Source organism: Pararge aegeria, chromosome 6 (genome assembly GCF_905163445.1).
Source record: "Pararge aegeria chromosome 6, ilParAegt1.1, whole genome shotgun sequence".
Taxonomy (NCBI): Eukaryota; Metazoa; Arthropoda; class Insecta; order Lepidoptera; family Nymphalidae; genus Pararge; species Pararge aegeria.
The window spans coordinates 10475180-10489437 of NC_053185.1; the positions used below are offsets into that span (position 1 = coordinate 10475180).

General features: G+C 34.3%; 1 protein-coding gene across 5 annotated transcripts; it reads left to right on the forward strand.

Moving 5' to 3' along the window:
• The first annotated feature begins 345 nt into the window (after positions 1-345).
• LOC120624818 (cyclic AMP response element-binding protein B) lies at positions 346-10694 on the forward strand. 5 transcript variants are annotated; one of them, XM_039891573.1, is made up of 7 exons: positions 346-492; positions 806-970; positions 1148-1297; positions 2371-2527; positions 3585-3650; positions 7957-8076; positions 8174-10694. In XM_039891573.1, exons 2-7 carry the CDS (start codon positions 821-823, stop codon positions 8374-8376), a joined length of 846 nt encoding a protein of 281 aa, XP_039747507.1. In that variant the 5' UTR covers positions 346-492; positions 806-820; the 3' UTR covers positions 8377-10694. The 5 variants fall into 5 exon arrangements, with proteins under 5 accessions (XP_039747507.1, XP_039747509.1, XP_039747510.1 ...); XM_039891575.1 differs by having other exon boundaries at positions 8186-10694; XM_039891576.1 differs by lacking the exon at positions 3585-3650.
• Positions 10695-14258: the final 3564 nt, after the last annotated feature.

Sequence of the window (14258 nt, forward strand, 5' to 3'; positions counted from 1 at the left end):
ATAATTGTTCTCATATAGAAAAACTGCATCGCTCTTCAGATCGTGATAATTTAATAAAATTGTTTGAAACGAAATAATTGAACGTTTATGACCCGCTTTATTTTATCACGGATTTTGAGATTAGATAGGAAGAGAATGGTATGTATCTTAATTATAGTACTCTAGTTCACGACAGAACCTCATTCACACTCGAAAACAATGAGGACACACACACACAGCACAATATTTATTCTCTGTGGTGTCTATTTTATTTTGTCTTTTCTACTTCCCGTTGTCACTGTCATATCCTCCATAGACATAGAGTTTTGACTTATGAGAAATTAAAGCGCATGCGTCTCACAATTTTCGCCTTTCGGCCATATTGTTATGACGCATACAAGATCATAGGTCTCCGCCAGTGACGAGTCTTCTCGCAGTTGACGTGGCTACTACGTACCGTCCCGTTCGCCCACTCCGGACGCAGCATATACGGTGACGAGGAATACGTAACTGGTGAGTGCTCGTACTGAAGACATCTTGCGGTCTGTCACGGTCGCTTACATTTGGGTTCTCATTTATGGATATTGTATACGTTACTATTTTATCATATGAAATCTATAGGATTCCAAAGTGGGAAAAATATGTTGCGTATGAGCTAATAGACGCAATAGGAAAATTTCCTTGCTATGACGCGATGATTCCCTTTTAGAATGTCTTGGTATCAAATATATCTGTATTCAAAGTTGATGTTAATATGAACGAATAATTTAACAAAGTGTGCCAGAAGCTCAAGGAATACACAGAATGGTGACCTTGAATCTTTTAGGTAAGCAAAGTGGGCATGGACGGAATGGTCGAGGAGAACGGCACGTCTGGCGCAGCAGGCGTCGCGGATCCTCTGTCGAGCGCGGGGTCCTCGGCCAGCGCACCGCACGTCGTCGTCACCAGCATCGTGCAACTCACGTTGCCAACACAAGCGCCATCAGCACAGGTGTTTATTTTGATTACACATTACGAGCTTTCGATAAACTGCGATACAGATTAAGTGTTTATTATTTATGTTGGTCCATTTAGATAGCTTTTATAGGAACCTCAAACTATTTAACTTCTAATAACTATGTTTTGACTGAAAAAGTTAATTTGTTTATCACCAATGTTTTGTTTACAGGTGCAATCAGTTATACAACCTAATCAGCAGTCAGTTATTCAAACAGCATCAAATATTCAACCAGTGCAATTACCAAAAGGAAATGTTATATTGGTCACTAAACCAAGCTCTGTTATACACACTACCCAGGGAACTTTACAAACATTACAGGTTTGATTTTTTTTATTATAAATAGATACTACACTTGTACTAACACAGTTAAATTTGGAAATTTGTTTAAAGTTTGATTTGCAACAAGTAAATTAGTGACTCATTTTATATCTTGATGCTAGTGCTACAAAGAATAAAAAAAGTAATCAAAACTACATAATTTATCTGGATAGGAATATCCAGATAAATTATGTGGTTTTCCTTATTAATTCTTAATTATTATTCAAGAATACATAGCATACAGAGGATAATAAGAATTCAATGCATCATAATACACTGAATTAAAAATAGTTTTATAAGTAATAAATACAACAAGTTGTAGTAAACTTGTTTTACACAGCCCACAAAACCTAACCAAATTGCCAGCTTTGAAAATAATGCTGTCCTTTTCCAGTGGGAACATTGTAAAAAAGGTTGCATTACTTTAAGACTTGTTATTTCTATTTATTCATTGTTCCTATAAATTGTAATAAAGAAATTACCAATATTAAAAGTTATATAAACTATACACTTGCTATATTGGAACTTGCCCCTTTAAAATGAAGATTACTTAGCCCCTTAATTATATGTAAATACGCAATGACCATTTTATCTGTCCTTCCTTATTTTTGCCAGCAGTCTATTTAAAATATACTGTCATAGGTAAAGAGTTGCTATTTTTACATTGTATGTATAATTCCTATTGTTGCTAAAACAAAAACAAAATTTAAAATTACAGAGGGATCTTGATACAATAAATATATTTTTGGAGTAAATAATGTAGTGTTTCATATTACACCTTGTTATGGAACCCTTTCACTTAGCTGGTTGATATTTTTATTGCTTTTGATAAGACATTATATCCAAACTAAAGATTTCATTGTATTTTTCTGAGCTTTTCATTTGGTTAAACAAGTCAAAATGATAAAATTATTTTTAACCATTATTTTTTGCTTTAAATATAGTAACTGTCTTATCATGCTATAATTGATTGGGTATTTGACATTATTACAGAAACATAGAGATTTTGCCACTCAGATAATAGTAGCAAATAGTTTGAAAGTGGTATTTATAACTGTTAATTATTTTTATAGATAAAACCTGAACCAAACACCATATTAAGTGCACAAGGGCAATCTAGTGACGATAGTAGTGATGATGAAAGCCCCAAAAGAAAATATAGAGAGATGTTAACTCGTCGCCCTTCATATAGAAAAATTCTGAATGATCTTGGTGGTGCAGAGATTGCTGGTATGTAAATTAGATAACTTAATAATATAATAAGATACACTGACTTTAAATCCGAATAAATATGTATTCATTATTATGCATTTCAATATGTTTTCATTGAAATTCATAATAAACTTGGGAATTTTATTTAAACATTTGCTTTACTTTGATTAGCATTAAAGTGGTACATATTTGAATCGACACTAGGATCTAATAATGGTATAAAGAATGTGCCTTTAATCTAGAAATAATAGTAAAAGTTATTTGTAGTATCAGTAATATAATGAAATGTTGGAGATGTTTAAATTTGCTGAATGGATTTGAATGAAAAGTAAAGCTGAATCTAGGGGACTAACAGGAGATATGATTCACATAGCTGAAGAAATAGTTTCTTCAGCTATTTGAATCCCCAAGTTATTGTGACATGGCACAGTTGAAATTATGCAGTTAAAATATTCCATATTAGGGATTACCAGTGTAATTAATTACATATCTAATTCTCACCAAATATTTTAAAATTTAACGGTAATAACTAAATGCATTTAAAAAAAATTAAATTGCATGACAGTAAATGATTGCCTTGCACATAATGTAAATTTATATGTATGTTCAACAAAGTATAACTGCGAAGGTGTCTCTGTTTGTATATTTGTTGACTGGTACAGTTCAAGTACTGCACTACAAATTAAATTTAGCATGTATACAGCTTGCATCCTGGAGTTGGGCATAGGATTTTATCCCAGAATAGGTAATATATTAAGTTAGGTAATATTCCGCCATTCATGCTGACTTATCTTGGCAAATTTTGGATATAGGTAGCTTTCATCCTACTCCATGCATATAACCTTGGGAATAAATTTATCCTGAATTTTTAACAATAAGGAAAATGAAAATGAATGTCTGGGCAAGGCCCAGTATTCCATATTTCATAGACAAAGTATAGTTTTGGAAGTGCATTGGAGCAGGGTGAGTATCTAAGTTCTAAATCCACAGACTGTGCCCAACCATGGGACATTATAAGCAGTGGATGATAAGGATGATAGTTTTGAATCGTTCATAGTCCTGATAAAAATTACAGAAAATCGCATGGGAACTAAAGGATTGGAAAGTGAAGTGTCGCTGTCGCCTTTATCCTTTGCGCCAGGTTAGTTGAATGTGCCACAGCTGACACTTTGTTTTGTGTACAACATATTGGTGCCAGTTCGGTTGTACACAAATTTCTAAACTAAATTGACAGGGCTAAATATAGTGCTATTTTTCCACTAAGAACATAGTGACAAAAAAGGCACTTATTTTAATTATCAATTTAATTTAGTATAGATAGATATTTGTGTACAATAGAATTGACACTAATGGTGCAAATTCTATTGTACATAAATCTCTAAACTTACCTAAATTGTCAGGTCTATAAATAGTTTTGTCCTTTTTACTATTTTGCCTGTAGAAATGGATAACAATATTTTTAGGCCTGTCAAATTCTTTCAGTTCAGAGATTTATGTACATCAGGGCTGACACCATTGTGTCACTAACCTGTTTCAATAGTTACAGTCACATTATCTATATTTGAGAATTTTCATCGTTAATAACAAATGTCTAAAGGGCGTCCAATAATTACATGAGGTAAATTTTGCTCTTTTTTTGACCCCCATTCCATTTTGGAGAGATGTAAGATTTCCACCCTCCACTCCTCTAACTCTCACGTGAGTTTATTTAAATGCTTATTTTTTATTGAAAACACTTAACTTGATCGGATATATTATTAAAAATACATCTTTTTATTAATTATTTTCTACTTTGCCTTTATGGCGTCCGCATAACCGCGATAAATATCATTGTGTAAGATTTAGCACAATATTGTGAAAAAAAATTGCATCATATTCATTGAGATCTATCTCCGCCTCTCCGCTAGATAAGCCTAGACCTCGCTCTCGTCCTCCGAACACCTCACGTTATTAATGGATGCCGTCTTCATCACCACTTCACTATCTGCATTTTCTGAAACATCTCTATAAGATGATATTTTTACGGTACGGTATTTTATCGTGGTCTGTGTCGTGGATCGGGAACTATCAATAGGTTCTCCGGTATTTCCGGTCTTCACCACCACAGTCCAACGCGACGCAACGCATGTTGGATCGAATTAAATATTAGATTGTTATATACCAAGAAACACATAACTCAGTTAGTGAATAAAAATACTGGGTAAATAAGCACATAGAGAATGTAGCGTGTAAGGTGTTAGAATATGTTTTGGATATAGAAGTTACTAAGATTTAATTTACAAAAACACGCGTGCTCACATGGCAAATTCGAGGAAGATTAGTAGCGTCCGCGGCACTTTCGGCGCGTGCTACGCGTATCCATCTATCTAATCTCTGGGATCAACGCTTAAGTGATAGTTTCCAAAGTCTGGCTTCAAAAATCCGTCTGCACTACATATTTACTCGAGTCATAATAATTATATAATGACAGTACCAGTAGGGATGCCAACCATACTCTAGAATGGAGTATTGTAATCTTATTTTATGTGATGTACTTTATAAACGTAACAATAAAAGAGTACGCTGAAAAACTTTTTTCGCACAATTTTTGTTGTACTAATAACAGCCATACACACCCATTGTCATAACCCAAAATTTTTAATGTTAATATGTCGGTATCCCCAAACCCAACTCTGTCGTTTCTAAAAGCCATTAATCAAGAGAACATAAAGATTTATATAAAAATGAATATTCGTTAGGTGCCGCAAAGTGCACCAAAGATAACCTTTCCAAAAACTAAAATGTTCTCAAGTAATTGTTTAAACCAGATATACTCCCTATTTCTCGTTAAAAGAAAGTTGGCAACCCTAATCAACCCAACTCGCCAACTCGCATTGGGTCTGTTCTCTAAACACTATCTCTTAGCAGAGGGGAGGCCTGCGCCTCAGCAGAGCAACATTAATAAGCTAGGAAGATCAGTATCTGACACACCTATTTATTAATCTCAAAATTAGTTGGTTATAAGATATGATACGCTTTATTAATATTAAAACGAAGGAAAGTCTATTTGCATAGTCAAATTTACCTTATACATAATTACTGTTAAACTTTATTCTTTGTGTGGCCGGATGACGTAACCGAATGCTAAATAAGCGCGAGGTGACGTCATGTTTGTGTGAGTGTTCCTACCTACTGTGAATAATACGACGAAGAAAAATATATTATGTATTTTTATAGCTACAAACCAGTTTCAACATATTCTGAATGTTGACTTTTTAACCGTCTTCAAAAAGTGAGGCTGTATTTCCTTTCTGCATACATTTATAATGCAAATGAACACTAATCTTATTAGTTAAACAGCCAATTAGTATACTCGTGCAATTTTATAAAAGACTATTTTTATACCAGATTTAATAATTTTATCCAATACTAGTATAGCAGCAGAGTAAGAATTCAAACGGAAATAATGGAACCGATTTCATTGTTTTTGTATCAAAATATTTGATTGATAAAACTTACTACCTCGCGGTGGTATAAGTAGCATTATGACTGATGTTATATATTTAACTCTATAACATTAATCGATATATTTAACGCAATAGAAAATCTTAGGGTGCTCAATCGGTTTATAAAGTAATTTATCCTCAGCTCCCTCTTTATATAGAGAAAATGCCTGACGCATTCCATCAGGTTGTGGCAAATGGAGTTGTTATGCGGCTCACATACTGTGGGCTTTTAAAACTCTTTGTGTCCCTTAATTAACCTATAGTAAAAAGAATATGACGTATTGCTTGCGTAATCACCGTACTCTCGCCACGGTTTTGACCCATCAGTGTATGGTGGGCGCCATCATCGTAGGTAGCCTGCCAGATGCTGGCCCCTTTCAAAGAGACGCGCGCGGAAGACCGCAGGCTACCTTCTAGGGTCTGCCATTTATTGGGTCACAATCTTCCCCTTAAATTCCCAAACCGCAGTCCGATAATTCAAAGGGACTGGATGTAAATTTTTGCCATTCGGTGCCCAGTGCGTAGGGCTTCCAGCTTTCTATGTGCCTCCTATATTATAAAGGGGAATGTGTAGAGTTGTTTAAACGAACTCCTCCATCCGTATTCTCTAATCGTACCGATGCAGAAACAAATGTTACCCCCACTGTCTGGTATTCCGTCCTAGAAGCTCATTCGGCTCCTGGAAATTGTAAATCCATCTGCGATGTTTACATTATGTTTCAAAACAGGGTTAATCAAGGAGCGGATATACAACAGATCCGTCTGATACTTGGTATAGATGTACATGGGCGGCGGTAATCACTTAACTCTTCCATTTTGTTATATTAGGATGGCACTTTTTGTTATAATTCTATAATTCATAATTTTCATTCATCTTCATTGTTCCACTATCCAAAATATATAAGCAACATTATTTTTAATGGATAGACAATTCTAATATAATTACGAGCACAATCTTTATATCAAATTACATCAAATACATCGTTATTCTATTAATGTTTTATATCATTAGACATAATTAATGTAAGCCTATGTTGACGTTACGTATCACTTTGACGCTATTTTCGTCGACACTACAACAATTATACTTGTTGTATGTTGATAGTAGTTAACGTTCGATTCTGGGAGAGCATTTTTTGAGGTTCTGTTAATCTAATCGGCTGTTGACGTAGGCTACTGCAGTTACAGGATATAAACATTCTTTTACCAGTGTGGGGCCCTGGTATTGAATTGCCAGTTACAGGATGATTTATGCTAGACCGTGGCGGGAATGAGCCGCACCGCCAGTACGTGATGCGGATCCTAAACATCACGAAAATATAACAAGAAGTAGTTTATGCTACACCGTGTGGCGTCCGTGCTTGAAACGAGGCTTCGCCGGCTCCGTATCTCGTTCGGAGCGCGGCTCGTTCTCTCCACGTTATATCATAAATCTACACTTTAAACGGCATTATTATGAAACGTCAGTTTTATATGACATAGGTAACAACTCTGCAATATGAATACTTATATTATAGGGGCAGACAAAAACAAACAAATATAATCAAATCTATCCAAACTGACAAATCTAATACTCTTTACACTCTGTTTCGATGTCAAAAGCATAAGATACTTTTAGAACTGTCAGCTGTTTAACTTAGAATTGTGTACAGATTAATTAGAACAAAACTCGTTGTACATCTGTTGAACGTTATTCGCTAATGCAGAGTATCATAATTGAAAATTATGACAACAAAGAATATCTATCCATCTACATTATATAATACTTCACTTATTTATTCTTATAACTCGGAAATATTAAGTAACTCTTTAACTAGTAAGAAGTTAATCTGTCGTATTGAGTACTCAAAAGAAGTTTCGTCCTCCATAGAAAATTCTAGATTAACGTCGATGTGATGTTAGTTTACATATGAATTTACACTAAGGTCTTGAGAAATTAGTAAAATCGTTATGTATTGACAGTGATTCCAGCCGGAGCGCTGCAGACTGAAAGCGGATTGCACACGCTGGCGGTGTCGGGGACGGGTGGCGGCGGTGCCATAGTACAGTACGCCAATCAAGATGGACAGTTCTACGTACCGGGTAACTATATTTATTACAAACGTTTTACATTTTACCGGATCATTAAAAGATGACCCGTACCCTTAGACGAAACGAGCAAATCCTACTATAATTACAGGGCCAATTCTAGAAGATCAAACACGGAAACGTGAGTTAAGACTACTTAAAAATCGAGAAGCAGCCAGAGAATGTCGACGAAAGAAGAAAGAATACATCAAATGTTTGGAAAATAGAGTTGCAGTGTTAGAAAACCAAAACAAAGCTCTTATAGATGAACTAAAATCTCTCAAAGAACTGTATTGTCAGCAAAAAACAGAATGAGATCCAGCCGGCTAACCAGGTGTGCCGCTGCCCTGCCGGTAAGAGCTTAGAGGCACGCTAAAGAAATACTTTACTGTGTACAGAGTACTCGGTTGTGTCCAGGTTGAGTGCCGAGGTGGACTACTGAAATGTTTATGAATATAATAGGAGCTGATTCTAAATGAATCTTTGGGAGAAAACGTTAATATACTTTTATTTACTTTTTTACTCTAGTAAAGATTCTCCGCCATTATCAGCACTTAGTCATAGTTCTAATGCCTACACGTATACAATTATCGAAATGGAAAAATGTCCAGAAGAGAATATGTTACCATTCAAAATATTTAATTTTATTTACAACAGATGAGAACTAATTACACAAATATAGAAGAATCGTAACTAAGAGAATGTTGTTAGTAAGAGAAAGTATTTAGGTTGGCCGCTCACTGTATGTAGCCGCACTATTAAACAGACAGCTGACGCCATGGCGCGACCTGTCATTCTTTCATAGCGCGTAATATTTATATCTGATTTAAGAAGTGCGCAAAGACTAATTACATTTTCATTAGCCTGCGCAAACATGGGACAGACATTCTTGACCGCCTATTGCTCAGGAAGTTCCAATTTGCCGGCAAACAATGAAATGGTTGCCGCAGTCAGGTTGCCTAGTGCGCGGCTAGCCTTATAAATAAAAACACTGACTTCATAACTAATAATTTAAGAATTGGACATATTTTATGTACAGTTAACAAAGTCAGTTATTTTTATATTCATTTATTGATTGAATGTATCTATAATTTTACATATTCTTAATAGTTTTATATGCAAATTTTTTGTGGCATGTGAATGAAATAAGAAATAACTGATTTAGTGGGATTTAGACAAATGATATAGTAGTGGTTCATGTGAACAGAGCCATAAACTTTTTTTTTTTTTTTTATTGTCTTTTGCTCTGTGTCTATACTTTGTTTCTACAAAGCCAGAGCAACTTCAATCACACACAGATCCACGTTAGTCGTTGAATTTCGTATTATACTCTAATATTAGTTTTTTTTTTTTTCCATAAAGCAATGGTTACAAGGTCGGAGTTTTTTCGTTTCGCTAATGACGGAACTATTGAAAACCCTCCGATTAACTATTTCTCACAACGCAAACCAGATCACGTTTTACTTATTAAAAAAAACTGGATGTAATATTTTAATACCTATCTATCTTTATTCACAAGTGTACAATTTTCATAGCTTTTGAACAAAAGACCTGTGGGTCTGTCATAGTATGGACGAACATATGGGACCCTGAAACGGATAAAGCCACCAAAAAATTTATGGATCTGGTTTGTACTTTTTGGTCTTATATGGTGGCTAACTAATAGTTAATAAAGTTCTATCCAGCCCCTTTAACATGACTAGTGCCATTTATTAATAGCCTGGCTCCAAAACTAACATTTTATTTTTAAAGCATTGCAAGCTGTTTTTTTTCAACTGGCGTGTGATTTTGGAATGTAAAGACATTCACTAATTAAATTAAACATTTATCTCATTCTGTGATGAGGAAAAAGGTGATAGATTTTACCGAATCTAATTGTATAAAACAAGTGTCGTAGGTTGCTTAGTAATGTATTCACAATACTTCACGGTATTTTAATGGATAAGCCAAAGTTAATGTTTAGATATTTGTGCAATAATTATTTTGCAATGTACAGATTTAGTAAAGTACCATTTTTCAGCCCATTAAAAAAGTTTAATATGACGGAAATGATGTGTACATTATGTATAGATAGACTAGAACCTATGTATAGTGTATTTTAAAAGTTTCAATTATTTTGTACATAATATATTATGTATTTGTGAACGGAAGCTGACGTTGCATATCATCTAAATTAATTCTCAATTATGCTGATTAATTGTATTTATAAAAGAATCTTTATACACATTACTGTTTTAGAATGGTTTTAAACGTCATTAATTTCGATTCACGAAAAATGTAAAGATAGGTATGTATTATTTTGTAAAAGGGTAAAATAAATTGATTCTTAGGAATAAATATAAGATTTTTATATGGATCATTTGCCATGATTGATGTGTAAAATACCTAGATAATGTTATAATAGTTATAATTAATTGTTTTATTTTCATTTACTTCAAAGTTGTTGTTAACTGACATAACAGTCGTTTATTATGTTTAAACATGTCTACCATGGCAAGTGACGTAAGATTAATGTAAGACATTGAGGAAAGTGCCTTTAAATTTAAAATGAATAAAGTTTATACCGACATAGCTTCATATGTTAACTTATGCTATTTATAAATATTAATAATATTAACTGTTTTGATGTATTATTATGTTGTTTATTTTTGTTTTCTAATTGTATTTACCATGCGTAATGTTTATTTTTTATTTAAAATAAATACTACAAATTATCTACCCGTAAGTTAAACCAATCCCGATTATTGAAATATGGCAGATACGTCATTTCACATTGTTTTGATTGGTGGAACCTACCCTGAGAGTTCAGGTAATGTTTGCAACTGTAAAACGGGCAATAGCGCTGGCTTTAAAATAATAACACCTATTTTTTTTTAATCTTTCTAGCTACAAGAAATTATGAGGAATTGGAAAATATGAGACTTATAAAGACAATAATAATGAGTCTTATTTATCAAAATGTAATGAGTAGTTTGATTAACAAATATTTATTTTTAATTAATTAGAACATTTGAATATGAAAAAATAATACAAAGAATTGTGTGATCTTTAGGGTAGGTATTCCTTCTTAATTATAGGGGAATGATGGTGAAGCCAATTCCTGTTGATCACTAATCTACATCCACCAAACATCTACCTATTAATGTTATAATTCCACCTTCAACTCATGAATTAGTTACAAGAATATATTATTTGTAATGGGCAACCGGGGTACAATGATGTTTTTTGCTATAATTTTTTAATGTAGTAATTCCACCGCCTTTCCAACACTAAATTATTAAGTGGAATTATCTTTGAATATTACAACATACTAAAACACCAGGGTGCAGGAATAGACCTATGACAATTGGGATATACACTTAACGTGAAACTGCTTGAATTGAAATCTTGTCATATATGCGTGCGCGTATTGCGGTCCGTGAAAAATATTGTAGCCTTATTTAAAGATTTGTACGTTTGCTCCTTCAAGGTGAATGTCTACTGTAGATCTTCTGTAACGTCGGAGTTCAATTTATCTTCCAGTCAGTGTTCTTGGTAAGTTAAATACAGCATTACAGAATTTGCTATTCTAAAAGTCTAAAACGAGTAAAAGTAGTAAGTAGTAGGTACACTGACTTTTTAGTATCTTGAATAAGACTGTTTGTGAGCATGCAAATATTACTTAGGGTACCTACGCTTGGTTTATGAGTTGTCGTGGAGTCGTTTTCGAGTGTTAAAACGGTAACGTCAAATAAATGGACCCTAACAGCTCAGCTTTAACGCGGGCTCCAAATATGGTAAGGATGTAGCTTTCATATTTCATGAAAATACAACATACATATAGCAACGTATATATAGTGACGACTAATTATATACACTAACAGCTCAGCCTAAACGCCGGCTACAAATATGGTTACAATGTTTATAACCTTTTTTTTAATTCAAATAGAAAGCAGCAGCCATTTATGGGGATGGCTCTGATAAGTATCAGCTTGATGCTTTGGATTCGGTGGATTGCCGTGATAGGAGACTCACCAGTGACGAGACAATAGTCAGTAAGACTTCAAAGTTTTGAGCACCAAAGTTGCCTGTGTTTCGGTATTCTACAAGTTAAAAACACGCTTTCTATTCCCTGCGAAGTTTTTTTTTTACTACATGTTACCTATTGTAAGTAATCTCACCTGGTGGTAAGTGATGATGCAGTCTGATCTGTTCGGGTTGTGACATTTATATAAACCCATGTCCGTAATTGGTTTCTACGCGGCATCGTGCCAGAACGCTTAATCGAACCCGGGAATCCCAACTTATGAGACCACTCGCTTGGCCGCTAAACATAAAGCCGAAGTACCTGGAAGTTGGAGTCATTCGGTGGACGCAGTAGCTTCAACGCGAAACTCTCAACAAAGCTGCTTAAGGATAAGTCTTTTTTTTAGGGTAGGTAGATACAGAAACGACTCATCCCATCACATAATGTACTAAAAGCCGGTAGTCGCCTATACAAATTACATACAACCGTCCAGAGCCAAAAAGCCGTTTAGAATCATTCTCACAGGCTATCGTTACTCGTGATTGGTGCCCGCTTAGGTATAGTAACAAATCCCTTTACTCCTGAAAGCCACTATGAGATAAACTTATAGGAAAATTAAACTTTTTTTACGTAAGTGCTACGTTTCCCAGAAGTCTTTCAATGTCTTCTCATCGACGACGTGTGGCTGCCGATACAATTTATACAAATAAATTTACATATTAAAAAAATATGCGAGTTTGATTAGAAAAAAATTAAAAAGAAACCCCGACCTTCAATGTAGTCACTTATTTAAATAGAAATTCATTTATTTCAAGTACCTAGGTCTAGTATAGGTAAGCACTTTTGAAACGTCAAGTCTGTCTGTTTATACATATTATACAGGCGACTCTACCACCGGTTGGGAAGGCAGATTCTGGCGAGAAAAAGCCGGCATGAAACTCGACAGATGCTTTTGCACGACTCATGATGCGAAAGAAAAATTTATTCCACTTGGGGCGCCTGTGCATCACTTTCCTAGTACAGCTGTTTTAAATTTGTTTTTTTTCAATATTTGATAATTAAATGAGCATTATGAGTCGTGCACTTTTGGATTTTCCAAATTTTTTCCAATATCATCGATTTACTTTATAACTTTCATTTTTCTATCGTGAGATATGAAAGCGAAGCCGGATGCTTTCAAGCAACCTTGTCATTAAGAAATTCATCAAGGTATAGTAAACTCGCTGTAATAACGTGTTTTAACATGTTTTTGAAACTTATGCATTGGTACCTAAGTCCAAAATAACCTAAGGAATCATATTATAATAATCATTTATTCAGGCTAAAAATAATAATAAATTAGGTTGGTCTGTATGGAGCATTCTGGGTGTGTGTGTGTCTGACGGTATGTGCGTAAATGAGTGTGCAAGTGGATGCTTGTGTGCGTGCGTGAACACAACATTTAAGACATTCAAAAAAAGAGCACTAACATGAAAGAATGTTGTACAAATGTGTAAAATGTAAATGTTTACACCAAAATCTAAAAATAAGAACATTTGCAGTAAAAGCAACGTTGAATCCGAAAATTAAATATAGGTACCTACATATATTTATGATGCCATGCAGGAAAGTTTTAGGCAGTTAGACTGGCAAAACTTCTATAAATCTTATGAGGCAAATTTTACGGCTAACTATCTTAGTAATAATATCAATGAAATAATTGCAAACAATGCGCATGCCAAAAAAATTCCGAACAAATTGAAACCTATTAAGCCTTGGATTAATCAGTCGATATTGAAGTGTACGAGGAAAAGAGATCGCTAATATAAAGTTTTTAAAAAGTCTCCCTCGGATCATAATAAAATAACATATCTATATATATATATATAAATGTAATGTTGGTTTGTGTACTTACGCTTCAAAAACTCAAAAAGTTCGAGCACCGATCGAGCTGAAATTTTAGCATTATATATAATTGTCTCTATCCTTGATCTATTTTTCTCAACCATTCAATCACAATGTGCCACAGCGAAGCGTGGCAGGGTTCAGCTAGTATCTAATAGATATAGAAATATTTGTTACAAATTATTAAAGTGGCTTAAGCGCGAATACTTACGAGGCAAGCTGAAGCTGAACTGTGGCAACTCCACAGGTACCTGTGGAGTTGTGTTTGTAATTTGTAACTTGCTTACCGTCAATGAACCCCCTACTT